The 13,654-nt window shown below is 51.4% G+C and overlaps 1 protein-coding gene across 7 annotated transcripts in view; it reads right to left on the bottom strand.

Annotated features, from left to right (window-relative positions):
• LOC119187295 (uncharacterized) overlaps window positions 1-13,654 on the bottom strand; it is a 108,250-nt gene that overhangs the window by 57,031 nt on the left and 37,565 nt on the right. For all 7 annotated transcript variants that reach the window (XM_075895852.1, XM_075895849.1, XM_075895854.1 and 4 more), the window contains one exon: window positions 6,213-6,282. In XM_075895852.1, coding sequence (XP_075751967.1) covers window positions 6,213-6,282 — 70 coding nt within the window. The remainder of the gene's footprint in view (window positions 1-6,212; window positions 6,283-13,654) is intronic.

Genomic DNA, 13,654 nt, shown 5'->3' on the forward strand with positions numbered 1-13,654 from the left:
ACGGTGCCCTGGCACCCAGCACTCTACATGTTGTTTGAGTGTGTAGAGTGTGCACAAAGTGGAGTAAAGCGAGACGAGGACAGGGTTTTTTTGTTTTTTAAGATTGTGCAGAGCTGTTACCACACTGAGGGAGTCCGTATAAATTACTGCTTTTTGTATTTGTAGTTGTTTGATGTGTTTAGCAGCCACAAATCGGGTAAGCTTACGCTGTGAAGATACTTGTACCTGGATGCAGAGGGCCAGCATCCGAAAATGATGACCCGACAGCAGCGTAGGACACAGAGGAGCTAGACTTAGAAGCATCTGTAAAGAACTCAGGACGTGTGTATTTGTGTTGAAGTTCCAGGAAGTATGTTCGGATATGGGCAATAGGCGCATGTTTAGTAACTTCTAGGAAAGACACATCGCAGTCTATAGGCTTCCACTGCCACGGTGGCGGGTATGCTACAGAAGCCATTAAACTGTGTTCAAGTGACACTTCAGTTTCTTCAGCTAGATCCTTCAGGCGAACTGAGAAGGGCTGCCTCATTGAAGGCCTGTTTTGAAATAGAATGGAGCTTGACAAATCATTAATAGTAGAGTATTAGGGGTGCTTCTTGTCTGCTTTCACCTTAAGGAAATATACAAAAGACATGTAAGTTCTCTGCAGATGAAGCGAATACTCACTTGACTCAACATAAAGGCTTTCTACGGGGCTGGTGCAAAAAGCACCCGTAGAAAGGCAGATGGCCAAATGGTGCACGGGATCCAGCATCTTCAAAGCACTTTGAGTCGCAGACTGATAAACAACGACCCCATAATCTAAGCGGGTGCGAATGAGGCTTCTATACATGTTCACGAGACATTGCCTATCACTACCCCAAGTAGTACGCGACAACACTTTTATAACATTCATGGCTTTTAAACATTTTGTTTTTAAATACTTCATGTGTGGTACGAAGATAAATTTGTCCAAGATTAAGCCTAAGAATTTATGCTCGGCTTTGACAGACAGACGTTGCCCGTTCCGTCGAATGTCAGGTTCCGAGTGCATGCCCCTCTTTCGAGAGAACAAGTCACACGTGCTTTCTTGTGGGTTAAGTCGAAATCCGTTTTCATCTGCCCATTCGGAGACCTTGTTTAAACGCAGCTGAACTTGCCGCTCACATATTGCCAAGTTGCATGACTTGAAGCCAAGCTGAACATCGTCGACATATGTACATAGAACATATTGCGGGGGATGGACAGGTGCAAGGAATTCATTTTGATAATAAAAAGTGTACAACTAAGTACACCACCTTGCGGTGCTCCCGTCTCCTGGACAAATGTTTGGGAAAGAACACTGCCTACACGGACACTGAATGTTCGATTGGTTAAGTAACTCTCGATTATGGAAAACATTCTACCGCGCACACCCAGGTGAGACAAGTCTCATAATATGCCAAAACGCCATGTTGTTTCGTAAGCCTTCTCGATATCGAGGAACACAGAGAGGAAGTATTGTTTGTGGGCGAAAGCGTCTCGGATCTGTGCCTCGATACGCACCAGATGGTCGGTGGTGGATCTACCCTCTCGAAATCCACACTGGAATCTGTCGAGCAGACTGTGTTTCAAGGAGATGTAAAAGTCGGCGGTTTATGATCTTTTCAAAAAGTTTACAAAGGCAGCTTGTAAGTGCAATGGGCCTATAACTTGAAACTGAGGAAGGGTCCTTGACGTCTTTTGAAATGGGAATAATTGTAGCTTCTTTCCAGGAAGCAGGGATGATACCAGAAAACCAGATAGCATTGTATAGGGAGAGTAATGTTTTTCGCGTTTCGAGCAGCAGGTTTTTCAACAATTCATACACTACACGATCGTAGCTTGGGGCAGAATTACTGCAGGAGTTTAGCGACGTTTGTAGCTCAGCTAAGTTGAAAGGCTGGTTGTATGCCTCGTAGTTTGTACACTTGTGTTCTAGTTTCTGCTTTTCTATCCTTGCTTTATATCTTTGAAAAGCTTGAGTATAGTGTGATGAGCTAGACACCTGCTCGTAGTGGGCGCCGAGGAAGTGATCTTCCAGGCGGTCACCCTGTGTGTTAACGAGTGGGAGTGTATGTACTTGTCTTCCTGCTACCCTACGAACCATGTTCCAGACTTTAGCCTCTTGTGTATATGAATTGATCCCTGATAAGAACTTGTGCCAGCTTTCTCATCTGGCCTGCCTGGGCGTTCTCCTGCCTTGAGATTTTATTTTCTTAAAGCTGTCAAGATTTTTGGCTGTCGGTGAATTCTGAAACAACCTCCATGCCTTGTTCTGCTCCTTTTGCGCATTACGACACTCATTATTCCACCATGGGACTCGTTGTTTGCCTGAGTGTCCACATGTTTGTGGTATACATTTCGTTGCAGCATCGATCAAAAATGCTGTCAGGTAGCTCACAGCGGCTTCTACGCTTAACTCCTCCATGTCAGTCCAAGTTAGGAGAGTCATTTTTTGATACTGTTCCCAATCTGCTTTGTCGGTGAGCCATTTGGGAACCTGTGCAGGACATATATTTGTTATTGATTTGCTGATAACGATAGGAAAATGGTCACTGCCGTATGGATTATTAATGACCTTCCATTTAAGTAGAGGCAAGAGTGATGGAGATGTTATGCTGAGGTCTATGGCTGAGTACGCATTGTTAGCGATGTTGTAATATGTTGGCTCTTTCCGATTCAGAAGGCACGCACCGGAAGAAAAAAAAACTGTTTAATGAGGCGACCTCGCGCATCGCAGCGAGAGTCGCCCCATAAGCTACTGTGAGCATTAAAGTCCCCTAGGACGAGATACGGTTCTGGAAGTTCTGCTATCAGCGCCTAAAACTCGTGTTTAGTCAGTTGGTGTGGCGGTATGTATATACTGCAAATTGTTGAAGATGACAGCTCGGACAGCTACTGCTTCCAGGGATGTCTGAAGGGGTAAACGTGTACAGGCTGTTCCTTGACTAACAATTATGGCAACACCACCGGATGAGGCGACAGTATCATCTCGGTTTTTTCGAAAGATAACGTAACTTCGAAGAAAGTTAGTGTGTCTTGATTTTAAGTGTGTTTTTTGCACACACAGCACTTTTGGTGTATGTTTGTGTAGAAGTTCTTGGATATCGTAGATGTTCCTCAGTATGCCTCTCACGTTCCACTGTATTATATGTGTAATTTTAAAGATGTGTGGTGCTGTGTGTACAAGAAGTGTCACTTCAGGTTACAAGGCCTTTTGGGGCCCCGTAATTCGACGTTTTTCTTTCTGGGCGCGCTCCAAAGAGTTGCGCCTATCCTTCGGCGTATGAGGCGCCGGAGGAATGGGACTTGTATCCATCACCTCCTACGAGGTGGCGGATGGTGCCTGATGAGCAGGCACATTCACAGAAGTTTCGGACGCAACTGCAGGTGCAGTGGTCCGGGGTCCGGCAGACTCTGAAGTCTGCTGAACCTGTTTGGCAGGAGGCGGAGCAGCACAGGCTACTCCAGCCTTGGGCGCAGATGCCGGGACCGTAGTCACACTTCTCGTGTGACATTCGCAGACGCGGAAAGATGTTGCACGGCGCCCTGGCGCGTCACATCTGCAAAAGAAGGAGAGTGCTTGTTATGGAGGTAGAAGCGCTGGCGCGCCTCTTGAAAAGACAGATTGAATTTAACTTTGAGTTGAAGAATTTGTTTTTCCTCTTTCCAGGATGGGCACGTTTGCGAGTAGGCGAGATGCTCTCCTTTGCCATTCGCACAGCGGGCTGCAGCAGTACAATTGTGCGATGGGCGTTCGTTAGAGCTACAGTTTGCGCAAGTCATGCGCCCTCTGCAGCTTTGTGAACCGTGTCCAAAGCGCTGACATTTGAAACACCTACGAGGATTTGGTATGTAGGGCCCGACTCGAAGCTTGCAGTAGCCAGTTTCGATTGAATCGGGTAAATCGCTAGTACCAAAGGTGATAATTATATGTTTCGTTGGTGTTTCTTTTTTGTCTTGTCCTATTACTATTCTTTGAACCTTCACTACATTCTGGTCTTGCCAGCCTTCCAATAATTCACTCTCTGATAATCCAAGAAGGTCGTCATCAGAGATGACACCGCGGACTGTGTTCAAGAACCTGTGGGGGCCTACGGAAACTGGGACATCCCCAAATGCTACAAGTTTAAGTAAATTGTCATATTGCAGCTTGTCGCGAACCTCCAAAGGGAGGTTGCCGCTTCCGAACTTGGTTACACGATATTCTGGCCCGATTGCTTCTGTGAGTGTTTTTAAGAGAAGAAAGGGTGAGATTGCTCGGACTGTTTTGTTTTCTTTCTGGCTATGTATGACATGAAACTTGGGGAAAGACTGCTTTGGTTTTGAAAGGAGGAACGGGTCTTCGGTGCGCCACCTTTTCGGGCGGCGATCAGGGAGAGGGAGGAAAAAGTTAGCCATACAGATTGTTTAAAGTTCGGCGGCGATGGTGGCCACCCACCACCAAGCCCAACAAGGGGACGCTACAAGGTTGAATAGTAAACACTTGGAGACGCCAGCCATGCATCGCCGCTATAACCAAATATAACTACCCAAGGTTGGGTAACTACACATGGTTAACCCTTGCCGCCTGAAGGATGGAAGTAAACAGAAGTGAGGAGATGACAGGAAAGATTGAAAGAGATAAAAAGACAAAGATCAGGGGAGAGAGAAAGAGAGAGACAGAAAAAGGCGACTACCGATTTCCCCTGGGTGGGTCAGCCCAGGGGTGCCGTCTACGTGAAGCCGGGGCCAAAGAGGTGTGTTGCCTCTGCCGGGGGGCCTTAAAGGTCCAATCACCCAGCGTCAGCTCAACCCCCAGGATCCCCTTTTCCCCGGACACGGCAAAGCCACGCACGGCTAGGCGTGGGAGGGAGTCAAAACTCCCCCGTTAGCTCGGGTCCGTGGTGTCGCTACACACCAAACGCATACCTGCGCAGGCGCCCCTGCGGGGGAAACACGCGGTGCGCAATGTGCTCGCGTAGTTGACGTGTACAGCTGCACACACCATTGCTGAAGGGGTTATATTGTCACGTGGTCGTGACGTGGCCGAAGACAGGAGACTGTGTTGGAATTTAACTGTTGATTTGGACGAACCTGTGCCCGGTAAACGGAAAGCCCAATTACAGTAGCAGTCTTGGACTGACAGCAGCGAACAGATCGTCGGCCGTCGATCAACTACTGACAAGCGGCGAAGCGCGTCGGCATTTATACTCTTGCCGTCGAATGTTCTAGCGTTATCGCTGGCGGTGGCGTAGGTTCCAGAATAATCTGTACAGTTCGCAGGGTGGGCATGATCTTATCGAAATGATCTACTACAGTCTGGAAGCTTTCGGAAAACTGCAGGCGCGGTTTGCGCTGAGAATTGTGCAGTGTTTTGGAACGACAACAAAACGTGGGAAATGGAACGTGGCAATATTGTCCGGAAGCCATTTCTTCCCAGTAAGCGTTTGTGTTTACAGGCGAAGGCTGCTTTAAAAGGATGGGCATAGCCTTTATTTTTGTAAGCTGGCTTTCGTATGTTACGCGTTGCAATGAAGCCTACATTCAAACAGCATTATAATGAAGTTAAATCTTGCATAAAAAAGCTCAATATATTCGAAAGTTCGTTATAAAGGTATATATTGTAAACACTTTACTGTAAGACAATTTTTCATTTGCTTCGTTATAAATGATATTTCATTATATCTGGGTTCATTATATCGAGGTTTGAGTGTATTCATAACCACGGCAAAGTCATCGTTGATGTGTCATAGTAGACTTGTCACAGTGGTTTTAACTTTATTGGGCACGTTCGCAACCTAGCCTTTCATACCAGTCTGGCCTCCACCATGTGACCACCTTGCTGCATGACAAGCCAGCTTCGCAAAGTGAAATGACTCACAATAATTTCATTTTTATTCTTACAAAGAAAACGTTCACACAAGAATAGCTTAATCAAACGACACAGCTCACAGTCATCTCCTAACAGACTTTTTACATTGATTTTACATGACTGGTTAGTGCATGTACACACACACTAACCATGCGAACACAAATTATATTACAGACAGCTCTAAGAGGTCTAATGCAGTTTACTACTTCGGAGTTCAGAACTACTGATTAAAGCATTCAGCAGTATACTATGCCAGTTTTCATCACTCTCAGCACAGAACCAAGTATATTTTATTCTACATCACTGTAAAGACTAAAGTATTCCGTCGAACTGTAAAAAAATGGCTTTGAAAACTCACCTCATAGGCGTGTGCATTTTTGCCTCTATACCAGCCGTCGAAGCTTCCGAGGTTTCACGCATGTGGTCACCTGCACATGGCATAAGAAACAGAGCATACCAAGTTCACTCGATTTCAAGATCCACCCCGTCTATCGCACGTGTCCTTTTCACCTCCAGAAGTATTCTACATGATGCAGTGCTTTTTAATGCTACTCTATTAGTACAGCCACACCCTAAACACTACTGAATGGAAAGTCTTAAACATTTCCCGAACATCTTTCTCCACTGCTTATATGCTTGACAACTCCGCTCTCGAGCTCATACCATCCCATCACTACCTGGGTGTAACTAGCACTTTTACTTAGTCTGTTAACATTAACGAAATCATTAGTAATGCTAACCCCTGTCCCTTTAAAACTTTTTCACAAAACTTTAGTAGGAAGTAAACACAAATATGCTGCATTACTTTTGGTACCAGTCCACCGTTGTACCAACCTCTGCTCTTGAGCTAGTCCAATATACGGTAATTCTGTCTGCTTTATCCTTAGAAACTTATGGTGACCCCGCTACTCACCGTAGCGGATGATCACCGCGGGTTCACGCTTAGCGAGCCACAGGGCTGCGACTCCGTCACCAACTCGCGTGTAGCACACCGCGGCAAACAGACAGGGTACAGAAACACACTGACACTTTATTGCCCTTGGCGGCACCCCGAGCAACAGTACAACGTCCGCTCCCGGGACACGGAGAGCAAAGGCACCCGCGTGCGGACGTTCACTATAAGGGGAAACCGCGAGCACATCGCAGCTGGCAATGGCGAGCTTCCACACGCCGGTCGGGAAAAGGTCCCTCGCAGCTATGCTGCGCACTCTCACGATGGCCACTGGGCCTGGTCGCGAGTGTTAGGGCAAACCTCATACGCGTGGGCCTATGGCAAGTGCGGCTCGGTGTGGTACGACCACTTCAAGCACTAGGCACCGCTGTGGGCTTAGCGTACGGTATCGAAGCTAGTACCCAAGTAAACACACCTGCCGACGTGCCAAAGGCCACCCCAGGCAGGCTACAGTACGGCGATTCCCAAAGGGAACGCGGACGAAGGAAACACGTGTTTATCCGGTGCCGACCACGGAGGAGAGAGAGCTCCTTCGATGCGCACGTAACACGTGCCGCGCCCGCAAGTGGTGCCATCTATCGGCACGCGCTGTTACCAGAACAGAAAAGCAAAAAGGCCATGTGGCGGAATGCCCATGAAATGGTCGCGGGCGCGCCTCAGATCCCCACATCCTCCTCTCCTTAATTCACCCGATATACCAGTCTGCAAAGGCAGCCGGTCATTGCCCCTGCATGCAAAGACGTCATGCAATGGGCAACAGCTAGTCTCAGCCTCGCTCTGCAACCACTGCTGAAGAAAAAAAAAAAGAACACAAGAATACACTTGAGAAATACAATGGCGCCACGGAAGAGGGGTAACAAGAGTTCATGATGCTCACGCAAGAGCGCGTCCACGGCTCGGAGGGGAAGCGTCACGTAATGTTTGACTGGGTGACAGCGTGAATGCGAGAGCGCAAGGCGAGAGTTCTGGTTGAGGCCCTCATGCGAGGAACGGGCTCACCTTCATCTCGTCGATGTTGACGACAGCCCTGCGAGTCCGACAAACGCCGCCTCGGTCAAGGTTTGAATGAACCTCGCTGCGACAGCCGGCCCTTCGGCTGGAATCATGGTCGCCAAATCCACTGGCTGCGAGGCATCCTGTGGCGTCGGTCGAGTCGTGCACAGCGTCTGCGACAGCTGGCCTCTTGCAGGAGCCGTGATAAGAAAGGCTAGCAGAGCTTATCAGCGACGGTCGGGAGCAGGGCGCAACTGGGCTGCCTAACGACCGCAGGTCTCCGAACACCTCCAGAGTCCAAGGTGGTGTAGGGGTCGGTGACTTCTTAAGTTGTTGTCGCCACACACACGTACACACCCACACACACCACCGATAGTCAGGTCTGTCCAAATGCGCCCCGTAAAGGAAGGCGCAGAGTGCCCTTTGTCCCTCTCCCCATGCTAAAGCACCAATTCCCGATCCCCTCCTCCAGCGAGGAGAATAAAAAAACATGGAAAAAAACATCAAGTAAACAAGAACACTCAAATGAAAATCAGCAGCAGCAACTGGGCGGAGACGACTTCCTTGCAAGCACTGGCCGTAAAGAAGTTCGCTAACTGAGACTAGACAGTAAAAATCGGGGCTTTCGGTTGTGGAAATAAGCCCGCCGTCCGGCGCGAAATCACTCAGGTGACCACTTCCTCAGATTATACCGGTGCGTGGTTTGAATGCGGTCCGCCGCACCGGGTGTGCACCGTTGCTTGCGCGAAGAGCCACTGGGCGCTGGCACAGGCTCTTCAGACCTCAGCGCAAAGGCTTTCAGGTCTGCGATGTGGGCACGGCTGAGTTTTCCCGAAAGCGGGTCTTTCAGCAAGTACGCGAGTGGAGTCCAAGCCTTCTTCACTCGGTATGAACTAAGCCACTTTGGAGCGAGCGAAGCTGAGAAACCCTTGCTTGCGTCGCTAAGACCGTGGTTGCGCTTCAGGACGAGGTCACCTACCTTAAATGAAAGGTGGCGACGTTTTCGGTCGTACTGGGTCTTTTGCTCAGCCCTGGCCCACACCAAATCCTGCCTCGCTCTACTGAGAGCTCGATAAAGCCTGTCCCGAAGTGTTGAAACGTAAGCAGAACAGTCTGCCGGTTCTTCCTCGTCCCTGAGCTGGCAATGCATGACACTGGTCACCGAGTTTGCCAACATCGTTCCGAAATTAAGGAAGGCGGAAGAGAAACCAGTCGAGCGACTCTCAAAGGTTCGGATTGCAAATGCGAGTTCACTCAAATGGTCTGCCCAGTCCTTTTGACTTTCGGCAAAGGCCGCCAACATCGGTTTGAGCGTACGATTGGTTCGCTCCGTCAAATTGGACTGGGAATGGTAGGGCGAAGTGGTGCAGTGATCTATTCCTAGGGAACGGCACGTATCACCAAACACCCGAGCGGTGAAATACAACGCATTGTCCATGATCAATCTTTTCGGAAAGCCGAACCGACAAAACACTTCCTGTAGCCTCTCTAGCACCGCTCGCACTGTCACTTTCCGCAGCGGAAATAACTCCACCCATTTGGAAAAATGATCAACGACTACCATCAGATGTATGAACCCCTGCTTACTCCTGGGGAACGACCCCATTAGATCGCAGGTGGCTACTTGCCACCTGCGATCTCTGTTTTAATCTGTTTTATTAGGCCGGGCGGCTTGCCAACCCTTGAACCCTTGATTTCACCGCTTGACAGACGTGGCAGGAACGGCAATAGCGGAAAATGTCACGCTTCATGCCAAGCCAAGTCACAACCTTGCTCAGTTTCGCAAAAACTTTAGAGCCACTCAGGTGACCGGCCATGGGCTCAATGAAAGACCCTCGCATCAGTGCGCCTCTCCGACTTTTGGGCACAACCACCTTAAACGGGTCCACTGACTCCTCATCGGTGGCTATGTATTTCAGCAGGAGTCCATCATGGTCCAGCAAGTATGTATCCGCAGGGGACCCAGCGACACACGTCGGTTCCCGTCCCTCTGCGGCCACCGCACTACCAGCAGCGTCTCGGCGCTCCGTCTCCATGAGACTGTTGCTCAACTCGCGATAAAACGGATCATCTTGCTGGGCCTTCAGTAGTTCTCGTCTGCTGAAAGCGATTTCCATTCTCCCAAAGGGAAGCCTGGTATCGTTCCCACTAAGGACTTCAGCCATCGCCTTTGCTCGCATTGGCGTCATGGGTTCACTTCCCTTTCGCTCCCCCTCTCGGCCGTTTCGCAGCGCGCTGCTTGTCTGGCCCGTGGAAAGGGTTTGCTCGTCGGCTCACTCACCCTTTTCTCCACTCAATGCCTCCGCTGCAGTTTCGCCCGCGCCGCTCGCTTGCACAAAGGCACCGGTACCGGTTGTCGCACCGGGATCCATCCTCCTGGTAGACACTGGAGCACGAGATAGCGCGTCAGCTACCACGTTAGTGCTTTCCTTCCGATACTGCACTGAAAAATCATAATGCTGTATTAGGAGAGCCCAGCAGGCTAGCCTGCCTGCAGGCTCACGGAGCCACATCAGCCAGCTAAGCGCGCTGTGATCTGTTTGCACCACAAATTTTGTCCCATCAAGGTAGACATCAAACTTCCACAGTGCAAACACGATGGCGAGACACTCCCTCTTGGTCACGGAATAATTCCTTTCCGCGGGTATCAACGAGCGGCTGGCAGAGGCCAACGGCTGCAACACACCATCATGTTCCTGTAGGAGAACTGCTTCTAATCCCAGATCGCTTGCGTCAATCAGGACACAAATGGTCTGGTCAGGTCAGGAAGCTTGAGCTGCGCCGTCTCCGCAATGGCGCTAGACAGACGGCAAAACGCCTCTTGTTGCTCAGGTCCCCATCGCCACTCAGCTGACTTACCCAAGAGCTTGGTCAAAAGCGCCTGCACTCGGGCACAGGACGGAATGAACGACTGGTAAAAATTGGCCATTCCGAGAAAGCGGCGCAGGCCGCGTACGTCCTTGGGCGCAAGGAAATCGGGGATTGCTCGAAGTTTCTCCCGACCTGGCTCAACGGAGTCTTCGCTCAGCGTGAAGCCAAGTAACTGAACTCGGGTTTGCGCTAGCTGGACCTTTGCGGAATTTAATGTCATCCCGGCAGCTCTCACCCTTTCGAGCACATTGGCAATGCGGGCCAAGTGCTCTTCGAATGTTCGTGAATAAATCACGATGTCGTCGAGATAGCACATGCAGTAAGACCACTTTGCTTCCCCGAGGACGTGGTCCATGAGTCTCTGAAAAGTCACAGGAGCATTTCAAAGACCAAAGAGCATACGAGTGAACTCAAATAACCCTCTGTGGGACGTGAATGCGGTCTTGCACCGGTCGCGCTCATCCATCCGAACCGGTAGGTAACCTTTGGAGGCATCTAATGTAAAATACCGCGCAGTGCCGAGGTTTCCTACGATGGAGCTAATCGTGGGGAGCGGATAGGAATCCTTACGAGTCACTCCGTTCAGACGGCGGTAGTCTACGCACAGGCGATGACTGCCATCTTTCTTAGGCCCTAACACAATTGGAGACGCCCAGGCGCTGGACGAACGGCGAACAATGCCAGCTGAGAGCATCTCGTCCAGCAAGCCATCAATTACCTGCCTTTTGGCCTGGCTGACGGGCCTGGGATTACACTTCAAACGAAGTGCATCGCCAGTTTCGATCGAATGGCTCACCAAATCGGTACAGCCTGGTTGATCGGTGAAGAGCTCATCGTATTCGCGTAACAATGCCGCCAGACGAGGCTTCTGTGTATCATCCAATTGAGTCGCACAGGCGATCAAAGGATGCGGAGCCTCTTCGTGTACACCGCTCGATCCCGATGGGGACTTTGAGCCGACGAGTGCATAGCGCAGGGGCCTGCCCCCGAAGTTTGCACGTGACACGGTTTCGACGCTTAAACTGCACAGGCAACAGAAAGCGCCGGTGGGCTGATGAACGGCTTTAGCTCGGAAAAAGGTACGTCGCGATAGCCTCCATTCGCAATGTCCACTACGATACCGGTTTTTAGAAGAAAGTCCCGACCGAGAATCACAGGAACACTGAGCCCTGGAAGATGAACGAAATGCCCGCGTCTCATTCGGCCTCCCCATCTGACAGTCAACCTCGCGGCGCCCGCCGACTGGGCCACGCCTCTCGCGAGGGTGAATGTCGTTCGGCTCTCCCGCAAGCGCACCGAGCGCTTGTGCAAGTGGGACAACACCTGTGCGCCAAACGAAGAGCTTGCGCCCGTGTCCAGCATTGCCGAGAATTCGCGACCAACAATGGTGACCGAAATAAACGGCGCGTGCGCACCAGCAAGACTGCTTGCCAGGTACGCAGAGGGGAGAAGCAAGGGTTCGGCCGCTCGTGCCTTCAAGAACGGCCCGCGCTCCCATTTCCCTGCCTCACAAAAGGCACAAACGCGGAGCACTCCCTCACTATGTGCCCTCGTTGACGGCAGCAGAACCAGCGCACTCCATCGCGGCCCCTTTCCCTAGACGGAGCAGCTTCGAGCTGCAGGGATCGGTTCGCCGCGTGATCAAAGGAACCGCTCTGACGACCGTCACCACCGGTGATGCGCTGGGTCAGATTTCGTCCCTGCTCGCGCGCGTCGAGTTGCGATGCAGCACCGGCTGCACGCCTCTCGTACGTGTAGGGATCTAAAGCTAGATCGCTTATTTCCCACGTGCGCCCACCTGTAGCGGTAGCCGCAAAGGCAGCTCCGGCGTGCTGTTGCCTCTGAGGAAGGGTCATGGCCCCTCCCCACGCGCAGCGCGGTTCAATGGCCTCGCTGGCTGGCGGTGTCGGGCGATAGGCATGCGCGGCGAGAACGTCGCCTTGAATGCGCTTTGCCTCGACGGCCAATTCCTCCAAATCATGAAAGCGACTGCTGCGCAGGTATGCCAAAAAAGTCGGGTGTGCCTACCTGATCACCCGTTCGACGGGCTCCTCGTTCGAGGCTCTGGGCTCAGCGATAGAAAAAAAGGTCTTCCATCGCGCGTACATACTCCTGAAGCGACTCAGTAGGCCCTTGCGTGCAGAGCTCGAGCTCGCGCCGCATCCTACTCTTGTAGTCAGCGAGTAAGAATTCGTGCAGGAAGGCCGCGCGGAACTCATCGAGGGTTGCTGCTCGGTGGCCGGAAAGCCGATGCCACCTGGCCGCCGTGTCAGTCAGTGCAACTGGGACGACGCGTGCCAGCTGCACTACACCTTATTAGCGCTCAACTAATAAGGCGTTTAGCGCGGCGCGGCAAAACAGACAGTGTTCCAATACATAAATACACGACACTTCATTGCCCTTGGCGGCACCCCAAACAAGAGTACAACGTCCGCTCCCGGGACGCGGGGAGCAAAGGCACCCAAACACGGACGTTCACAAAAAGAGGAAACCGCGAGCACGTCGCAGCTAGCAATGGCGAGCTTAAACACGCCGGCCGGGAAAAGGCCCCTCGCGGCTATGCTGCGCACTCTCACGATGGCCACTGGGCCTGGTCGCGAGTGTTAGGGCAAACCTCGTACGCGTAGGCCTGCAGCAAGTGCGGCTCGGTGTGTTACGACCACTTAAAGCACTAGGCACCGCTGTGGTGGGCTTAGCGTACGGTACCGAAGCTAGCACTCAAGTAAGCACGCCTGCCGAGGTGCCAAAGGCCACCCCAGGCAGGCTATAGTCCGGCGATTCCCAAAGGGGACGCGGACGAAGAAAACACGTGCTTACCGAGCGCCGACCACGGAGGAGAGAGAGCTCCCTCAGCGCACACGTACCACGTGCCGCGCCCGCACGTGGTGCCATCTATCGCCACGCCCCGTTACCAGAGCAAGAGGGTGTGGTCGTGCGGCGGAATGCCCGCGAAATGGTCGCGGGCATGCCTCAGATCCCCACAA

Source organism: Rhipicephalus microplus, chromosome 5 (assembly GCF_043290135.1).
Source record: "Rhipicephalus microplus isolate Deutch F79 chromosome 5, USDA_Rmic, whole genome shotgun sequence".
In the NCBI taxonomy this organism is placed as follows: Eukaryota; Metazoa; Arthropoda; class Arachnida; order Ixodida; family Ixodidae; genus Rhipicephalus; species Rhipicephalus microplus.